This window comes from Pristiophorus japonicus, chromosome 3 (assembly GCF_044704955.1).
Source record: "Pristiophorus japonicus isolate sPriJap1 chromosome 3, sPriJap1.hap1, whole genome shotgun sequence".
Taxonomy (NCBI): domain Eukaryota; kingdom Metazoa; phylum Chordata; class Chondrichthyes; family Pristiophoridae; genus Pristiophorus; species Pristiophorus japonicus.
The window spans coordinates 277,350,437-277,369,820 of NC_091979.1; the positions used below are offsets into that span (position 1 = coordinate 277,350,437).

General features: G+C 43.2%; 1 protein-coding gene across 2 annotated transcripts in view; it reads left to right on the forward strand.

Moving 5' to 3' along the window:
* Positions 1–2,229: 2,229 nt before the first annotated feature.
* dock1 (dedicator of cytokinesis 1) overlaps positions 2,230–19,384 on the forward strand; it is an 816,280-nt gene continuing 799,125 nt past the window's right edge. For both annotated transcript variants that reach the window (XM_070876753.1, XM_070876754.1), the window contains exon 1: positions 2,230–2,478. In XM_070876753.1, the coding sequence (XP_070732854.1) occupies positions 2,436–2,478 (43 nt within the window). In that variant the 5' untranslated portion in view covers positions 2,230–2,435. The remainder of the gene's footprint in view (positions 2,479–19,384) is intronic.

A 19,384-nucleotide genomic window follows, 5' to 3' on the forward strand; every position in this document is an offset into this window, starting at 1 on the left:
GCAACAGGTTTCCTTCCCTAAAAACCAGTTGGGTTTTACAAAAATCCAGTAGTTTCATGGTCATCATTACTGATATCAGCTTTTTAATTCCAGATTTATTTATTTAATTGAGTTTAAATTCCCCAGTTGCTGAGGTGGGATTTGAACTCATGTCCCCAGATTATTATTCCAGGCCTCTGGATTACAAGTCCAGTAACATAACCACTATGCTACTGTACCCCACTTGATACATAATATTTGTTTTTCTAAAACCTTCACCTAACAGTGAGCTAGCCCACAGAGATTTATTTAAAGAAAAGACTTGCATTTATAATAGTGCCTTTCACAATCACCGGATGTCCCAAATTGTTTTACAGACAATGAATTATATTTATTTTGAAGTCTCTAATCAATGTTATAATGTAGAAAATGCGGCAGCCAATTTGCGCGTAGCAAGTTCTCACGAACAGCAATGTGATACTGACCAGATAATCTGTTTTAGTGATATTGGTTGAAGGATTAATGTTGGCCAAGACACCAGGGATAACTCCCCTGCTCTTCTTTGTAATAGTGCATTGGGATCTTTTACATCCACCTGAGAGAGCAGTTTAACGTCTCATCCGAAAGACGGCACTCCGACAGCGCAACACTCCCTCAGTATTGCACTGGAATGTCAGCCTAGATTTTTGTGCTCAAGTATCTGGAGTGCAACTTGAACCCACAACTTTCTGAATCAGAGGCAATGGTGCTACCACTAAGCCACAACTGACACTATTACTATATAAAATAAAGACCACTCATATATAGTTTTCACAGAATAATGAATAGAGACATGGGATTCAATCCCTAAAATGGCAGTAAAAATCTCAGTACCATTTAGCAAAAATGGAGCTCACCTTACTGAGGTACTGTAAATTAGTAATCTTGATGTTATCCTCTGATCAGCTTAAACACCCTTAGCGTTATAAATCAAGTGTATCCTCTGACTCATTGTGAGCAACACCACAGGCAATTTGCTTGTTTGCATACTTTATTATATCCAATAGGGTGCAGTTAATTTATTTTACTCACCAATCTCACTGAAACTGATCTGAATGCATGAGATGGCACAACTAGTGATCCCCAATTCACATTTAGGTCCCACAAACCATTCCCCATGATTTAAGTAAGACCACTTTATATTGAACCATCAAAGTAGTTTATCTGAATCTACAAGCTAACCCACAACGGTTGTAACACAACTGAATCACGTGGACGCAGCCCGTGAGTTCTCTTTCGCTACCCGTCTCTCTTCCATGGTCATGTCTGCGCCCGGGTGGCCCTGGAGAAGGAGCACATGGTATCAGCTGGTACGCTCAAGGCCTTCTGCGACTGATGGGCACCACACGGACTGGACTGCGTGGTGGATTAGTGCAAATAATAAATATCAGTTAAGTTCATAACAACATTTCCTTTGTTTTACAGTTTAGGTTTCAATTAGTTGAGCTCTTCCAGCAGCTATGTTAGCCATGGCTCAGTTGGTAGCACTCTCACCTCTGAACCAGAAGGTTGTAGGTTCAAGTCCCACTCCAGACATGAGTGCACAAAAATCTAGGCCGACACTCTAGTGCAGTACTGAAGGAGTGCTGCACTGTTGGAGGTGCCATCTTTCGGATGAGATGCTCACCTGAAAGAGGGGTCTCAGTTTGGCATAAAAAAAAATCCCATGGCATGATTTCAAACAGGGGAGTTATCCATGTTTATCCTTCAATCAACACCACTAAAAGAGATTATCTGATCATTATCACATTGCTGTTTTTGGGAGCTTGCTGTGCGCAATTTAGCTGTTACGTTTCCTACATTACAACAGTGACTAAAGTTCAAAAAAGTACCTCATTGGCTGTAAAGCGCGTTGGGACACCCTGAGATCGTGAAAGACACTATATAAATGCAAGCCTGGATTTCTTTTTTTTTTTAAAAAGTGGCACTTTTTGTTGAGGTTTTATTTTTCGTTTGATGGCACTGGGGCAAACGCAGGGTCCTCATGATAGTTTAATTAAAGAAAAGGCAAGCAAATCACATCGTGGATTGCCACCATATAGTTTAAACTTCACTCACAAAGGGTTGGGATGCTCCTCCCCAGAACAATAACACTGGAGGCAGCGCCCCACTGCAAGCTGGCTTGTTTTGAAGAGAAACAAAGTAAAGTCTGCCACTAACTGCGGGCACGGAACGTCCTGTGAGGCAGCGAGGCTGTTGTTGTTAGTTGTTGTTGTGGGAGGCGGTGACTTGCTGAGGAGAAGTTTTCGCCAACTCTTGCCGCCCGAGTGTTGGGAGTTTTATGAGCGGTGACGCTCGAGACACATGACTGGAACTTTCTTTCTCCTCCCGTGGAAAATGGCGGCCTGGAGTTTTCAGGAGAAATGAGGAAAGCTGGAAAAAAAAAACAGAAGTTGAGGAAGTTTTAAACCGCAACAATGACTCGTTGGGTTCCAACCAAAAAAGAAAAATATGGAGTCGGTGAGTGGCATCTCGTTACAGTGTTCGAGCCCTTCGCGATTATGAATGGAAGAGCTTGTCGTTAAAACCAATTTATAATTGTTTTATTTTTGCAGCTTTTCCTCATTCCACACATTCCCCAAACCCGGGCCTTTCTGAGCACAGTCCTGGACAATGAATCCTTTGGCCTCTCAGATGCGCGGGTTTCCTTTTCGATGAATAATTAACGATGAGGATGAATTAATTTACTGGCAATCTTCTCTTCCCTCCCTCCTCCACTTTCCCATCAAATGAGACACATTGGGTTTGAGGCGCGTCTGGTACCAAGGCCGTCCCCACGGTGTTTGGTTCTGAGTGTTCAATATAATGATATGAATTCAAAGTTAAATCACTTCTAAACGTCAATCTCTTTGGTTTGAAATAATTACTGCGTGATGTTGAAATTTAAACCTGCTGATATCTTTAATCTCGGAAAACCAGTAGTTACTCCCAGTTTTCTGAATCTGTATGATGGCATGTACTGGTGTGAATACCTGAAACTTACCTGAGACTTTTACTTTGAATAGTTGTTTATTAAATCTCTACTTTGTTACTAAAAATATTGCTGATCTGAACTGCAAACCTTCTAAATTGAGGCAATGAAGATCATTTTTAGAAGGTGTAATTAACTTGAAAGGCCAGTGTCTTCACACTGCACCACCTGGTTTTCCTCCAGTAGATCACTTTTAATGTTTTAAAGACATACTGGCATATGTACGAAATGGTGTTTTTCAATGCCGATGCTTAATCTGAGCGTGGTTCTATGTATTGAGAATAGACAAGTGATATCATAATTTTGTACATGACAGATTTTGTTGAGCATAGAACACTATCTTTTGTAATTCTTCAGCCATTCAGTGTGAACAACAACTTGTATTTATATAGCACCTTTTAACAGATTGAAACGTCCCAAGGCGCTTCACAGGAGTATGAATGAGATAAAAATGTTGACACCAAGCTGCATAAGTAGAAATTAGTGCAGGTGACCAAAAGCTTGGTCAAGGAGGTATGTTTTAAGGAGGAAAGATGTAGAGAGGCAGCGAGGTGTAGGCAGGGAGTTCCAGAGCTTGGAGCCTGGGCAACAGAAGGCGCGACTACCAATGGTTGGGCGATTATAATCAGATATGCTCAAGAGGGTAGAATTCGAGGAGCACAGACATCTCGGGCAGGGGGTAGGTGGGGATTATGGGGCTGGAGAGATAACCGAGAGAGGCTGGGGCGAGGCCATGGAGGGATTTGAAAATAAGGATGAGAATTTTGAAATCGAGGCGTTGCTTAACTGGAAGCCAATGTAAGTCAGTGAGCACAGAGGTAATAGTTGAGTGGGACTTGGTGCGAGTTAGGACACCGGCAGCTGAGGTTTGGATGACCTCAAGTTTACATAGGGTAGAATGTGGGAAGCCAGCCAGGAGTGCGTTGCAATAGTAAAGTCTAGAGGTAACAAAGGCATGGATGAGGGCTTCAGCAGCAGATGAGCTGAGGCAAGGGCAAAGACGGGGGGTGGGGGGGTGATACGGAGGTGGAAATAGGCGGTTTTAGTTATGCTGCGGATATGTGGTCACAAGCTCATTTCAGGGTCAAATATGACACCGAGGTTGTGAACAGTCTGGTTCAGCCTCAGACAGAAGTTGGGGAGAGGGATGGAGTCAGTGGCTAGGGAATGGAGTTTGTGACAGGGACCGAAAACAATGGCTTTGGTCTTCCCAATATTCAATTGGAGAAAATTTCTGCTCATCCAGAATTGGATGTCTGACAAGCAGTCTGACAATTTAGAGAATGGAGGAGTTGAGAGAAGTGGTAGTGAGGTAAATCTGGGTGTCATCAGCGTACATGATGCTGCCGCAGAGTTTTTGGATGATGTTGTCAAGGGGCAATATGTGGAAGAGAAATAGGAGGGGGCCAATGATGGAGGACACCAAAGGTAAAGATGCAGGAGCGCGAAGAGAAGCCATTGCAGGTGATTCTCTGGCTACGATTTAATAGGTAAGAATGGAACCAGGCAAATGCAGTTCTACCCAGCTCGACGGTGGAGAGGCGTTGAAGTATAGAGTGGTCCGCCGTGTCAAAGTTTGCAGACAAGTCAAGAAGACGAGGAGGAATAGCTTGCCTTTGTCACAGTCTTGACGATAGCCATTTCGGTGCTGTGGCAGGCGCGAAAAGTGGATTCGAGGGTTTCAAACATGGAATTGCAGGAAAGATGGGCACGGATTTGGGAGGCGACAGCATGTTTAAGGACTTTGGAGAGGAAAGGGAGGTTGGAGATGCAGTTTGCAATGACGGAGGGGTCGAGCGTTGGTTCTTTGAGGAGGGGGGTGATGATGGCAAATCTCAGGGGAGAGAACCGTTAACAATGTCAGCTAACATGGGAGCCAGAAAAGGAAGTTGGGTGGTCAGCAGAAGAGGTGATGCAAATAAATTAAAACCAATCCACAGATAAACGTTGAGCTATCCTACAGAAATGGCATTTAGTCGATAGTCTCAAGAACGACACACCTTTTTATATTAGTATTGTTATGCAAACATTATAACTGTGTAAGACTTGCCACCTGTTGGAGGCCCAAGGGTCACCTGCACATCTCATGCAAGCGAGTTTAAAAGGTTGTCTGCCATGCTGCTTTGGCACTCTGGAGTTTTATTAAAGAGACTAAGGTCACATCAGTTTAAGCTTACAGTACTCAGTTTTGTGGAGTTAATCTAAACATAACCAGTATATTTGTGATTTTTTTGGATTAGCATTGTCTATAGTTTATGGTTTGTTCAGCACATGCTGGTACATAGCTTTTCCCATTTGAGCAGTACTTTTATTTTTGCTCTCGTTTGTAACATAATCTATCCTTGAGGCTTTATTTTAGTTCCTTGTGTGAATACGCTTATTTTGAATTGCCTCATTTTATTCATTTGTTTGCTTCTTTAATCTACTTCATGGCATATGCCCTTCATTGACCTCGGGTTCCTAATGCATATTTAAGATGTGTATTAATATGTACAACTTGTCACATTGTTAATAGTTCAACTTTAATTTGGGATGCAACATATAAATGATTAAGGGGTTACAATTTTAAGGGAGTAATTTCATCATTGGATTCTGATATTTTTACAAGGCAAATGAGTGACAGACATTTAGTTATTTGATATTCTTCTGGTCTTGCATTTGAAAGTAGTTTCTTTGATGTGGTAGCTTTGCTGGTAGTATCAGGAAGATAAACATAGTGTGGAAATGTCTTGGGTATAACAGAGTAATTATGGCAAGCCTTAACAGATTATTGGGGAATAGAAGTTACAGAATATTATTAGATGAATTTTACATTCATTCTGAAAATGTCTGACCTATGTAAGTCTTCCTGTATGGATTTAAATCCAAACCTGTGCTTAAAAAAAACTTGCTTTTATATAGCGCCTTTCATGACCAAGGGACATTCCCAAAGTGCTTTACAGCCAATGAACTACTTCTTGAAGTGTAGTCACTGTTGTAATGCAGGAAACACGGCAGCCAATTTGTGCACAGCAAGCTCCCACAAACAGCAATGTGATAATGACCAGACAATCTTTTTTTGTTATGTTGATCGAGGGATAAATATTGGCCTGGACACCCTGGATAACTTCCCTGTTCTTTTTCAAAGTAGTGCCATGGGATCTTTTACGTCCACCTGAGAGAGCGGATGGGAGGCGTCTCGATTTAATGTCTCATCTGAAAGATGGCACCTCCGACAGTGCAGCACTCCCTCAGTACTGTGCTGGATTGTCAGTTTAGATTTTTGTGCTCAAGTCTCTGGAGTGGGACTTGAACCCATAACTTTCTGACTCAGAGGCAAGAGTGCAGAATTGGGGCTCGCTCGTCAGTGATTTAAGATGTGAAAATCAAAATAATATAGGATAAGAAGGTTAGAATAAAAACGTAAGGGTCCCCTGTCAAAGAAATTGCATTCTGTCAGAGGTACATTCTGACTGACTATTGGAACACGTATAACAAGTAAAACATTTTGTAACTTTGTTTCAAGTATTTACTTGCAGTCTGGACTGTAGTCATGCCCCATCTCATTGATTTTTTTTTTTCAATTCTTATTTTTCATCTGATATCTTTTCCTTTTGTCATTTTCATTCTCCCTGCCGCTGTCTGTCTCATTCCCTTCTCTCCCTTACTGGCTGTTAGTGTCACCTCCACTCCAGGTAATGCCATCTGGCTTCTTTTATGCTGTAGATACCTAACACAATATGTGCTTGTGGTGGTCATGGTAGTGTTGCATCCTGTTTTGCCTTTCAACTGGGTGTTGGAATATCTGCCAACGTATGCAGCATTACCCTGCTGGCCCAGCCGTCCCGACTTGGAGAAATTTTTTTGGAACCTCTGGAGAAACTTTTAAATAATTTTGGAAAATCTTTTTTAATTAAAACTTTGGAAGAAACTTTTAAAACATCCCGTGGAACTCCAGCGGACAACTGATCTTCCTAATGCCTGCCCCCAGCCAAGCCTTGGGCCACCTACCATTAAGGCCGCTACTCGGCGCCAAGCTTGAGGCCAACATCTCGCTCTAGGCAATTGGGCTCATACAGCAGTGCCTGGTCTCCAGTCGTCATGGACCCCTTTGTCACTGGACCAAGAACTTGCTCAGCTAAGCCTGTGTGATTGTCAGTGTGCAACGGCCACCCCACGTTAAAAGAATTCACACACAGGCATCTTCCACTTCGTTAACATGAAGTTCAGGACCTGGAACGTCAGGACCCTCATGGACAACTCCAACAGCGACAGGCTGGAACGTCACACCGCCATAATTGCCTGGGAATTGGACGCTTTGACATCGACATCGCTGCCCTAAGCGAGACCCAGCAGGCAGGGGAAGGCCAGCTCAAGGAACAAGGTGGAGGTTACACCTTTTTTTTCTGGAAAGGAAAACCAGAGGAAGCATGCCGCCTTCACCGAGTCGGCTTCGCCATCAAAAATGAGCTGGTCGACCGCCTCAAAGACTCCCCCAGCGGGGTTAACGACGCCTCATGACTCTTCGACTCACCCTTTCGTGGAACCAATGTGCCACAGTCATCAGTGTGTACGCCCCAACACTTGATGCAACGGATGAGACCAAAGAGGGTTTTTATTCCAACCTCGAAACATCCCTGTCCCCATGGGTGACAAATTGATCCTCCTCACTTCAACACCAGGGTTGGCAAAGACACAGCCCTCTGGGGAGACGTGATTAGCAGAGAGGGGGTAGGGAAAGCCAACTCCAGCAGTACCCTACTCCTGACAAAATGTCTAGAACATGAATTTCTCATCACCAACACCCTGTTCCGCTAGAAGGACAAATACAAGGCATCGTGGCAACATCCTCGCTCCAAACACTGGCACCTATCGTGAAGTCTTCCTCGATTCCGATGATGATGATGACCCTGCTGGATAATATGAGGCATTTGGGTTAAAATGAATTGGCTTGTATTACTATTAATTTAAAACATTGGGTTACCTAGTTCTGAACAGAAATTTGAGTGCATGGGCATTTGAAGAGGCGTGCATGGGCATTTGAAGAGGCATGCTTCAGCCATAGAAGAGCTGCGAGCAGCTCACAAGATGCCAGTTGGCCACCCCTGAGATATAAAAACAAAATGCTGGAAATACTCAGCAGGTCAGTCAGCATCTGTGCAGAGAGAAACAGAGTTAACGTTTCAAGTTGATGACCCTTCGTCAAAACTGGAAAAAGTTAGAGATGTAACAGATTGAGATATGTATTGAAGCTATTGTTAATGATGTGTGCATTGCAACGTCATCAAATAAACTTTTAATCTATTTATAAATGCTGTAATAACTTGAAACTAAATACAGAGTGTGAAATTATGCAGTAGACAGTGATTGATAAATTACAGTCCTGCCAAGGAATAACAAAATATCTTCAGCTGGAGTGAAACTGACACAGTAGTGTTTACATTTTGTTGCACGTTATATTTACATTTATTTGCTGATCGAATAAACTTTGTATTAACTTGAATAGTTCACCTGAGTGTCATTTTCCCAATACACTTCCCGAAGTATATCTTTTATTTCTTTCCAAATCTGTAATTAATTGCGGTGTTCAAATACTGCAGCACTTCTTTCCTTCATAAACGCTAAATTTAAGCAAAACACATTTTCAATGGATTGTCATTCACCTGAAATAACATCACATGTCCCCTTGGGTATCTACTTTTTATGTATTAGCTAGTCTAACATGGTGTAGCTGGAGATTGACTAACAAGAATAGATGTTTCATGAAACTAACCATTGTTGGTGCTGGGAGTCCAGAAGGAATAATAATGTGAAAATAATCCTGGGTAATCGTGGTGGAGGCTTGAGAGAGAAAAACATTTTCATGAAATAGAATAAGGGACAGGTGGGAGAAGAGAAAACTTGCATTTATATGGTTCCTTTCAGGTTCACAGGATATTCCAAAATGCTTCCCAGATAATGAATTACTTTTTGAAGTGTAGCCTCTGTTGTATTGTAGTCAAATGTGGCTGCCAATTTGTGCACAGCAATGAAATCAAGTTTTGATGGTGTTCCTTGAGGGTTAAATATTGGCCAGAACTCCTGCTTTTCTTCGAATAGTGCCATTTTATGGTCACAAGAACATACAGACAGGGCTTTAAAGTCTCATCTGAGCGGTGGCACCTCCGACAATATGCAATTCTCTCAGGATGGTGCTGAAATCAGCCAGAATTATGTACTCTGGTCCTAGATTTGAATTTGAACATGCAACATTATCACTCGGGTGAGAGTGCTACCACTGAACAAGCTTTCACAACAGGGCATGAAAAATCATATTTGACAAGTGTTTTGTGGGAAAAAAAGAAAGACACCTCAGACATCATTGATCCAGATTTCTAAGGTTATTTGTACATTGTCTCCCACCGGGCCAACCGTCCTCTAAGGTTCCCCCGTGTTCTGACCCGGAACTCGTATCTTTCTCCAGTTTCTTTCCCCACTCTCCACTCGTGCCCTTTCCGAGCTCATCTTGTCCAGGAGACCCACTTCCTGCTCCCTCAAACCTATTCCCACTAAACTCCTGACCGCCCAACTTCTCTTCCTGGCTCCCATGTTAGCTGATATTGTTAATGGTTCTCTCTCCTCAGGTACTGCCCTCTCTCCTTCAAATTTGCCATCATCACCCCTGTGCTGAAAAAAAACAACCCTTGATCCCTCCGTCCTGGAAAACGACTGCCTCATCTCCAACCTCCCTTTCCTCTCCACAATCCTTGAACATGTTGTTGCCTCCCAAATCAGTATCCATCTTTTCCGGAACTTTGTTTTAATTCCTCCAATCAGGTTTCTGCCCCTGACACAGTACCAAAACAGCTCTTATCAAAGACACAAATGACATCCTATGTGACCGTGAAGAAGGTAAGCTATCCCTCCTCCTCCTTCTCGACCCGTCAGCAGCCTTTGACACGGTTGCCCACTCCATCCTCCTCCAACACCTCTCCACCGTTGTCCAACTGGGTTGCTTTGCACTCGCCTGGTTTCATTCTTATCTATCTAATCATAGCCAGAGAATTACCCGCAATGGCTTCTCTTCGAATAGTGACATTTTACGGCCACCAGAACATACAAACAGGGTTGGTGTCCCCAAGGATCTATCCTTGGCCCCCTCCTATTTTTCATTTACAAGTTGCCCTTTGGTGACATCATCTGAAAACACAGCGTCAGTTTCCAGTTCGAAAAACATCCCTTTTACGTTACCTGCTAATCTTTTCTCATACTCTGTTTGTCCGTCCTTCTATCCTTTTTCAGTTTTTGTCTGCACTCTATTCTGCCTGGTTTTCTACTGCATTTTGTACCTGACATTTGTCATAAACCTCTTTTGTTTGTTTTATTTTAACCTCTATCGTTTTTCAAATAGCTTTGGATGGCCCATCTTTCCTCCTGATGGGAATGTGCTTGGCTTGTACCCAAAGTATTTCTGCCTCAAAGGCCTTCCATTGCTCATTAACTGTCTTCCTGGCCAATCTTAATTTCCAGTCCACTTGTGCTAGATCCCATTTCAAATCACTGAAAGTGCCTCTCTTCCAGTTGGGTATTTTCACTTCACTTTTTATTTTTCTGGTCCCTTTCCAGATCTACTTTACAGCTAATTTATATTATGATCACTATTACCCAGATGTTCTCTCACTGCAACACACTCCACTTGCCCGACTTCCTTCCCCTGCACTGCTTCCTTCCTCGTTGGGCTAGAAATGTACTGATAAAGGAAGTTCTTCACCCTCCTTGCCCTTTATTTTGTTTTCCCCCCTCAGTCTCTATTAGGGTCATTGAAGTCTCTTACTATTACTGCTCTATTATTTTCACATTTCTCTGAAATTTGCCTACACATTTGCTCCTCTATCTCATCGTTATTCGGGGGTCCACAGCAATGTAACTGCTCCTTTTCTGTTCCTTAACTCTAACCAAATAGATTCAGTCTTTGAACCCTCTAGTATATTGTCCCTCTGTAGAACTGCAGTATTATCCTTGATCAATACCGCCACCTCCTCCCGTCTGTTTTCCTTTCCCTATCCTTTCTGAATACATTTGTAGCCAGGAATGTTTAATTCCCACTCTTGTCCATGTTTAAGCCAGCTTTCCATTATAGCCACTATATGATAACCCCATGTGGTAACTTGTGCCTGTAACTCGTCAACCTTATTTGTAGCGCTCCTCGCATTAACACAGATGCTTTCCAACACCATGCTAGTTGGCTTTGCTTTTTTACTCCACCTAATTCTTACTCTTCCAACACTATTCTTTGTACTGCTGTTTGTTCCTCCTGGTTTTCTAGTTGAACCGAGTCCTGCTTGCCCTCTCGGGTGAACTTAAAGATCCCATGGCACTATTCGAAGAAGAGCGGGGGAGTTCTCGGCGTCCTGGTCAATATTTATCTCTTGATCAATATCATTGAAATAGATTATCTGGTCATTATCGCATTGCTGTTTGTAGGTCTTTGCTGTATGGAAATTGTCAGCTATGTTTTCCCTACATTATAACCATGACAACACTTCAAAAGGTATTTAATTGGCTGTATTTAATTGTAAGGGGAATAGATAGACGTTTCTGCGGCCGCAATCGAGACTCCAGGTTAGTATGTTGCCTCCCTGGTGCAAGGGTCAAGGATGTCTCGGAGCGGTTGCAGGATATTTTGGAGGGGGAGGGTGAACAGCCAGCTGTCGTGATGCATAAAGGTACCAACGATATAGGTAAAAAACGGGATGAGGTCCTACAAGCTGAATTTAGGGAGCTAGGAACTAAATTAAAAGTAGGACCTCAAAGGTAGTAATCTCAGGATTGCTACCAGTGCCACATGCTAGTCAGAGTAGGAATCACAGGATAGCTCAGATGCATATGTGGCTTGAGGAGTGGTGCAGAAGGGAGGGATTGAAATTCCTGGGTCACTGGAACCGGTTCTGGGGAAGGTGGGACCAGTACAAACCGGACGGTCTGCACCTAGGGAAGTGTTTGCTAGTGCTGTTGGGGAGGGGTTAAACTAATATGGCAGGGGGATGGGAACCTATGCAGGGAGACAGAGGGAAGTAGAATGGGGGCAGAAGCAAAAGAGAAGAAAAGTAAAAGTGGAGGGCAGAGAAACCCAAGGCAAAAATCAAAAAGGGCCACATTACAGCAAAATTCTAAAAGGGCAAAGTATGTTAAAAAGACAAGCCTGAAGGCTCTGTGCCTCGATGCAAGGAGTATTCGTAATAAGGTGGACAGATTAACTGCACAGGCAGCAATTATTGAATATGATATAATTGGCATCATGGAGATATGGCTCCAGCGTGACCAAGGCTGGGAACTCAACATTCAGGAAGGATAGACAGAAAGGAAAAGGAGGTGGGGTAGCGTTGCTGGTTAAAGAGGAAATTAACGCAACAGTAAGGAAGGACATTAGCTTGTATGATGTGGAATCTGTATGGGTGGAGCTGCGGAATACCAAAGGGCAGAAAACGCAAGTGGGAGTTGTGTACAGACCACCAAATGGTGATAGTGAGGTTGGGACAGCATCAAACACGAAATTAGGGATGTGTGCAATAAAGGTCATCAGTTATTATGCGCGACTTTAACCTACATATAGATTGCACTAACCAAATTGTAGCAATATGATGGAGGAGGATTTCCTGGAGTGTATTAGGGATGGTTTTCTAGACCAATGTGTCGAGGAACCAACTAGCGGGCTGGCCATCCTAGACTGGGTGATGTGTAATGAGAAAGGACTAATTAGCAATCTTGTGCAAGGCCCCTTGGGGAAGAGTGACCATAATATGGTAGAATTCTTTATTAAGATGGAGAGTGACACAGTTAATTCAGAGACTAGGGTCCAGAACTTAAGGAAAGGTAACTTCGATGGTATGAGATGTGAATTGGCTAGAATAGACTGGCAAATGATACTTAAAGGGTTGACGGTGGATAGGCAATGGCAAACAATTTAAAGATTACATGGATGAACTTCAACAATTGTACATCCCTGTCTGGAGTAAAAATAAAATGGGGAAGGTGGCTCAACCGTGGCTAACAAGGGAAATTAAGGATAGTGTTAAATCCAAGGAAGAGGCATATAAATTGGCCAGAAAAAGCAGCAAACCTGAGGACTGGAAGAAATTTAGAATTCAGCAGAGGAGGACAAAGGGTTTAATTAGGAGGGGGAAAATACAGTATGAGAGAAAACTTGCCGGGAACATAAAAACTGACTGGAAAAGCATCTATAGATAGTGAAGAGAAAAAGATTAGTGAAGACAAACGTAGGTCCCTTGCAGTCAGATTCAGGTGAATTTATAATGGGGGACAAAGAAATGGCAGACCAGTTGAACAAATACTTTGGTTCTCTCGTCACGAAGGAAGACACAAATAACCTTTCAGAAGTACTAGAGGGCCGAGGGTCTAGCGAGAAGGAGGAACTGAAGGATATCCTTTTTAGGTGGGAAATTATGTTGGGGAAATTGATGGGATTGAAGGCCGATAAATCCCCGGGGCCTGGTAGTCTGCTTCTCAGAGTACTTAAGGAAGTGACCCTAGAAATAGTGGACGCATTGGTGATCATTTTCCAACAGTCTATCGACTCTGGATCAGTTCCTATGGACTGGAGAGTAGCTAATGTAACACCACTTTTTAAAAAAGGAGGGAGAGAGAAAACGGGTAATTATAGACCGGTTAGCCAGACATCAGTAGTGGGGAAAATGTTGGAATCAATTGTTAAAGATGACATAGCAGCACATTTGGAAAGCAGTGACAGGATCGGTCCAAGTCAGCATGGATTTATGAAAGGGAAATCATGCTTGACAAATCTTCCAGAATTTTTTGAGGATGTAACTAGTAGAGTGGACAAAGGAGAATCAGTGGATGTGGTGTATTTGGACTTTCAAAAGGCTTTTGACAAGGTCCCACACACAAGATTGGTGTACAAAATCAAAGCATATGGTATTGGGGGTAATGTACTGACGTGGATAGAGAACTATTTGGCAGACAGGAAGCAGAGAGTCGGGATAAACGGGTCCTTTTCAGAATGGTAGGCAGTGACTAGTGGGGTGCCGGGCTCAGTGCTGGGACCCCAGCTATTTCCAATATACATTAATGGTTTAGATGAAGGAATTAAGTGTAATAGCTCCAAATTTGCAGGTGACACTAAATTGGGTGGCGGTGTGAGCTGTGAGGAGGACGCTAAGAGGCTGCAGGGTGACTTGGACAGGTTAGGTGAGTGGGCAAATGCATGGCAGATGCAGTATAATGTGGATAAATGTGAGATTATCCATTTGGGGGAAAAAAACACGAAGGCAGAATATTATCTGAATGGCGACAGATTAAGAAAGGGGGAGATGCAACGAGACCAGGGTGTCATGGTACATCAGTCACTGAAGATAGGCATGCAGGTACAGCAGGCGGTGAAGAAGGCAAGTGGCATGTTGGTCTTCATTTGAGTTTAGGAGCAGGGAGGTCTTTCTGCAGTTGTACAGGGCCTTGGTGAGGCCTCACCTGGAATATTGTGTTCAGTTTTGGTCTCCTAATCTGAGGAAGGATGTTCTTGCTATTGAGGGAGTGCAGCGAAGGTTCACCAGACTGATTCCCGGGATGGCTGGACTGACATATGAGGAGAGACTGGATCGACTGGGCCTGTATTCACTGGAGTTTAGAAGAATGAGAGAGGATCTCATCGAAACATAAAATTCTAATGGGACTGGACAGGTTAGATGCAGGAAGAATGTTCCCGATGTTGGGAAAGTCCAGAGCCAAGGTACACAGTCTAAGGATGAGGGGTAAGCCATTTAGGACTGAGATGAAGAGAAACTTCTTCACTCAGTTGTTAACCTGTGGAATTCCCTACCGCACACAGTTGTTGATGCCAGTTCATTGGATATATTCAAGAGGGAGTTCGATATGGCCCTTACGGCTAAAGGGATCAAGGGGTATGGAGAGAAAACAGGAAAGGGGTACTGAGGTGAATGATCAGCCATGATCACATTGAATGGTGGTGCAGGCTCGACGGGCTGAATGGCCTACTCCTGCACCTATTTTCTATGTTTCTGTGTAACGCTTTGCGATGGCCCGAGCTTGTGAAAAGTGCTTTACAACTGCAAGACCTTTCCTTTATTTTGGAACTGTATCATTTGATGTGTTTTATTAAAATTTAGTTTATTCATCTTCACTTCATGGGAAACCTTTTGCAGTAAAAATTTTCAGCCATATGGGATTACTCAATGTGTATAATGAATGCAGTCAAGCAAGTGTTCTGGCCGATAGGCAAGAGTCTAAAAACTTGTTTATAATCTGTCCTGAACTGATATGCTGGCTGTAATATTGTTAAAGCTGTAGTTTAATATTACAGCCAATATATCAGTTAAGGGAATAATCCAAGACTGGAATGATAAAATTAGTATACATTACCAGAACAGTAATCTAATAAAGGGGCATAAAGTGACACATCAATAAACATATGATAGAATATTGTACTTTTCCTAAGTTGCTGTGCAGTGCTTTGACTTAGCTTTTGTCATAAACGGATGTATCTTAGGACTTGATTTTTTTATAATGGTTAAGGAGGCTAGAATGTTCAATACTTCAGTAATCATTATAATATTGAATTACAAAAAATGGGCATGGTGCTAGATACCAGTTTGATGCAAAGTTTATTTTTCTTGAACAGGAACTTTCCTCCCACTGACCTTCAGTCAGTTTACAATAGTTAACATAGAAACATAGAAAACATAGAAAATAGGTGCAGGAGTAGGCCATTCGGCCCTTCTAGCCTGCACCGCCATTCCGTGAATTCATGGCTGAACATGCAACTTCAATACCCCATTCCTGCTTTCTCGTGATACCCCTTGATCCCCCTAGTAGTAAGGACTACATCTAACTCCTTTTTAAATATATTTAGTGAATTGGCCTCAACAACTTTCTGTGGTAGAGAATTCCACAGGTCCACCAATCTCTGGGTGAAGAAGTTTCTCCTCATCTTGGTCCTAAATGGCTTACTCCTTATCCTTAGACTGTGACCCCTGGTTCTGGACTTTCCCAACATTGGGAACATTCTTCCTGCATCTAACCTGTCTAAACCTGTCAGAATTTTAAACATTTCTATGAGATCCCCTCTCATTCTTCTGAACTCCAGTGAAAACAAGCCCAGTTGATCCAGTCTTTCTTGATATGTCAGTCCCGCCATCCCAGGAATCAGTCTGGTGAACCTTCGCTGCACTCCCTTAATAGCAAGAATGTCCTTCCTCAGGTTAGGAGACCAAAACTGTACACAATTCTCCAGGTGTGGCCTCACCAAGGCCCTGTACAACTGTAGCAACACCTCCCTGCCCCTGTACTCAAATCCCCTCGCTATGAAGGCCAACATGCCATTTGCTTTCTTAACCGCCTGCTGTACCTGCATGCCAACCTTCAATGACTGATGTACCATGACACCCAGGTCTCGTTGCACCTCCCCTTTTCCTAATCTGTTACCATTCAGATAATAGTCTGTCTCTCTGTTTTTACCACCAAAGTGGATAACCTCACATTTATCCACATTGTACTTCATCTGCCATGCATTTGCCCACTCACCTAACCTATCCAAGTCACTCTGCAGCCTCATAGCATCCTCCTCGCAGCTCACATTGCCACCCAACTTAGTGTCATCCGCAAATTTGGAGATACTACATTTAATCCCCTTGTCGAAATCATTAATGTACAATGTAATAGCTGGGACCCCAGCACAGAACCTTGCGGTATCCACTAGTCACTGCCTGCCATTCTGAAAAGTACCTATTTACTCCTACTCTTTGCTTCCTGTCTGCCAACCAGTTCTCAATCCACGTCAGCACACTACTCCCAATCCCATGTGCTTTAACTTTGCACATTAATCTCTTGTGTGGGACCTTGTCGAAAGCCTTCTGAAAGTCCAAATACACCACATCAACTGGTTCTCCCTTGTCCACTCTACTGGAAACATCCTCAAAAAATTCCAGAAGATTTGTCAAGCATGATTTCCCTTTCACAAATCCATGCTGACTTGGACCTATCATGTCACGTCTTTCCAAATGTGCTGCTATGACATTCTTAATAATTGATTCCATCATTTTACCCACTACCGATTTTAGAAACATAGAAACATAGAAAATAGGTGCAGGAGTAGGCCATTCGGCCCTTCTAGCCTGCACCGCCATTCAATGGCTGAACATTCAACTTCAGTACCCCATTCCTGCTTTCTCGCCATACCCCTTGATCTCCCTAGCAGTAAGGACCTCATCTAACTCCTTTTTGAATATATTTAGTGAATTGGCCTCAACAACTTTCTGTGGTAGAGAATTCCACAGGTTCACCACTCTCTGGGTGAAGAAGTTCCTCCGCATCTCGGTCCTAAATGGCTTACCCCTTATCCTTAGACTGTGACCCCTGGTTCTGGACTTCCCCAACATTGGGAACATTCTTCCTGCATCTAATCTGTCTAACCCCGTCAGAATTTTATATGTTTCTATGAGGTCCCCTCTCATTCTTCTGAACTCCAGTGAATACAAGCCCAGTTGATCCAGTCTTTCTTGATAGGTCAGTCCCGCCATCCCGGGAATCAGTCTGGTGAACCTTCGCTGCACTCCCTCAATAGCAAGAATGTCCTTCCTCAGGTTAGGAGACCAAAACTGTACACAATACTCCAGGTGTGGCCTCACCAATGCCCTGTACAACTGTAGCAACACCTCCCTGCCCCTGTACTCAAATCCCCTTGCTATGAAGGCCAACATGCCATTTGCTTTCTTAACCGCCTGCTGCACCTGCATGCCAACCTTCAATGACTGATGTACCATGACACCCAGGTCTCTTTGCACCTCCCCTTTTCCTAATCTGTCACCATTCAGATAATAGTCTGTCTCTCTGTTTTTACCACCAAAGTGGATAACCTCACATTTATCCACATTATACTTCATCTGCCATGCATTTGCCCACTCACCTAACCTATCCAAGTCGCTCTGCAGCCTCACAGCATCCTCCTCGCAGCTCACACTGCCACCCAACTTAGTGTCATCCGCAAATTTGGAGATACTACATTTAATCCCCTCATCTAAATCATTAATGTACAGTGTAAACAGCTGGGGCCCCAGCACAGAACCTTGCGGTACCCCACTAGTCACTGCCTGCCATTCTGAAAAGTACCCATTTACTCCTACTCTTTGCTTCCTGTCTGACAACCAGTTCTCAATCCATGTCAGTACACTACCCCCAATCCCATGTGCTCTAACTTTGCACATCAATCTCTTGTGTGGGACCTTGTCGAACGCCTTCTGAAAGTCCAAATATACCACATCAACTGGTTCTCCCTTATCCACTCTACTGGAAACATCCTCAAAAAATTCCAGAAGATTTGTCAAGCATGATTTCCCTTTCACAAATCCATGCTGACTTGGACCTATCATGTCACCTCTTTCCAAATGCACTGCTATGACATCCTTAATAATTGATTCCATCATTTTACCCACTACCGATGTCAGGCTGACCGGTCTATAATTCCCTGTTTTCTCTCTCCCTCCTTTTTTAAAAAGTGGGGTTACATTGGCTACCCTCCACTCCAGAGGAACTGATCCAGAGTCAATGGAATGTTGGAAAATGACTGTCAACGCATCCACTATTTCCAAGGCCACCTCCTTAAGTACTCTGGGATGCAGTCCATCAGGCCCTGGGGATTTATCGGCCTTCAATCCCATCAATTTCCCCAACACAATTTCCCGGCTAATAAGGATTTCCCTCAGTTCCTCCTCCTTACTAGACCCCCCGACCCCTTTTATAACCGGAAGGTTGTTCGTGTCCTCCTTCGTGAATACCGAACCAAAGTACTTGTTCAATTGGTCCGCCATTTCTTTGTTCCCCGTTATGACTTCCCCTGATTCTGACTGCAGGGGACCTACGTTTGTCTTTACTAACCTTTTTCTCTTTACATATCTATAGAAACTTTTGCAATCCGTCTTAATGTTCCCTGCAAGCTTCTTCTCATACTCCATTTTCCCTGCCCTAATCAAACCCTTTGTCCTCCTCTGCTGAGTTCTAAATTTCTCCCAGTCCCCAGGTTCGCTGCTATTTCTGGCCAATTTGTATGCCACTTCCTTGGCTTTAATACTATCCCTGATTTCCCTTGATAGCCACGGTTGAGCCACCTTCCCTTTTTTATTTCTATGCCAGACAGGAATGTACAATTGTTGTAGTTCATCCATGCGGTCTCTAAATGTCTGCCATTGCCCATCCACAGTCAACCCCTTAAGTATCATTCGCCAATCCATCTCAGCCAATTCACGCCTCATACCTTCAAAGTTAGCCTTCTTTAAGTTCTGGACCATGGTCTCTGAATTAACTGTTTCATTCTCCATCCTAATGCAGAATTCCACCATATTATGGTCACTCTTCCCCAAGGGGCCTCGCACAACGAGATTGCTAATTAAT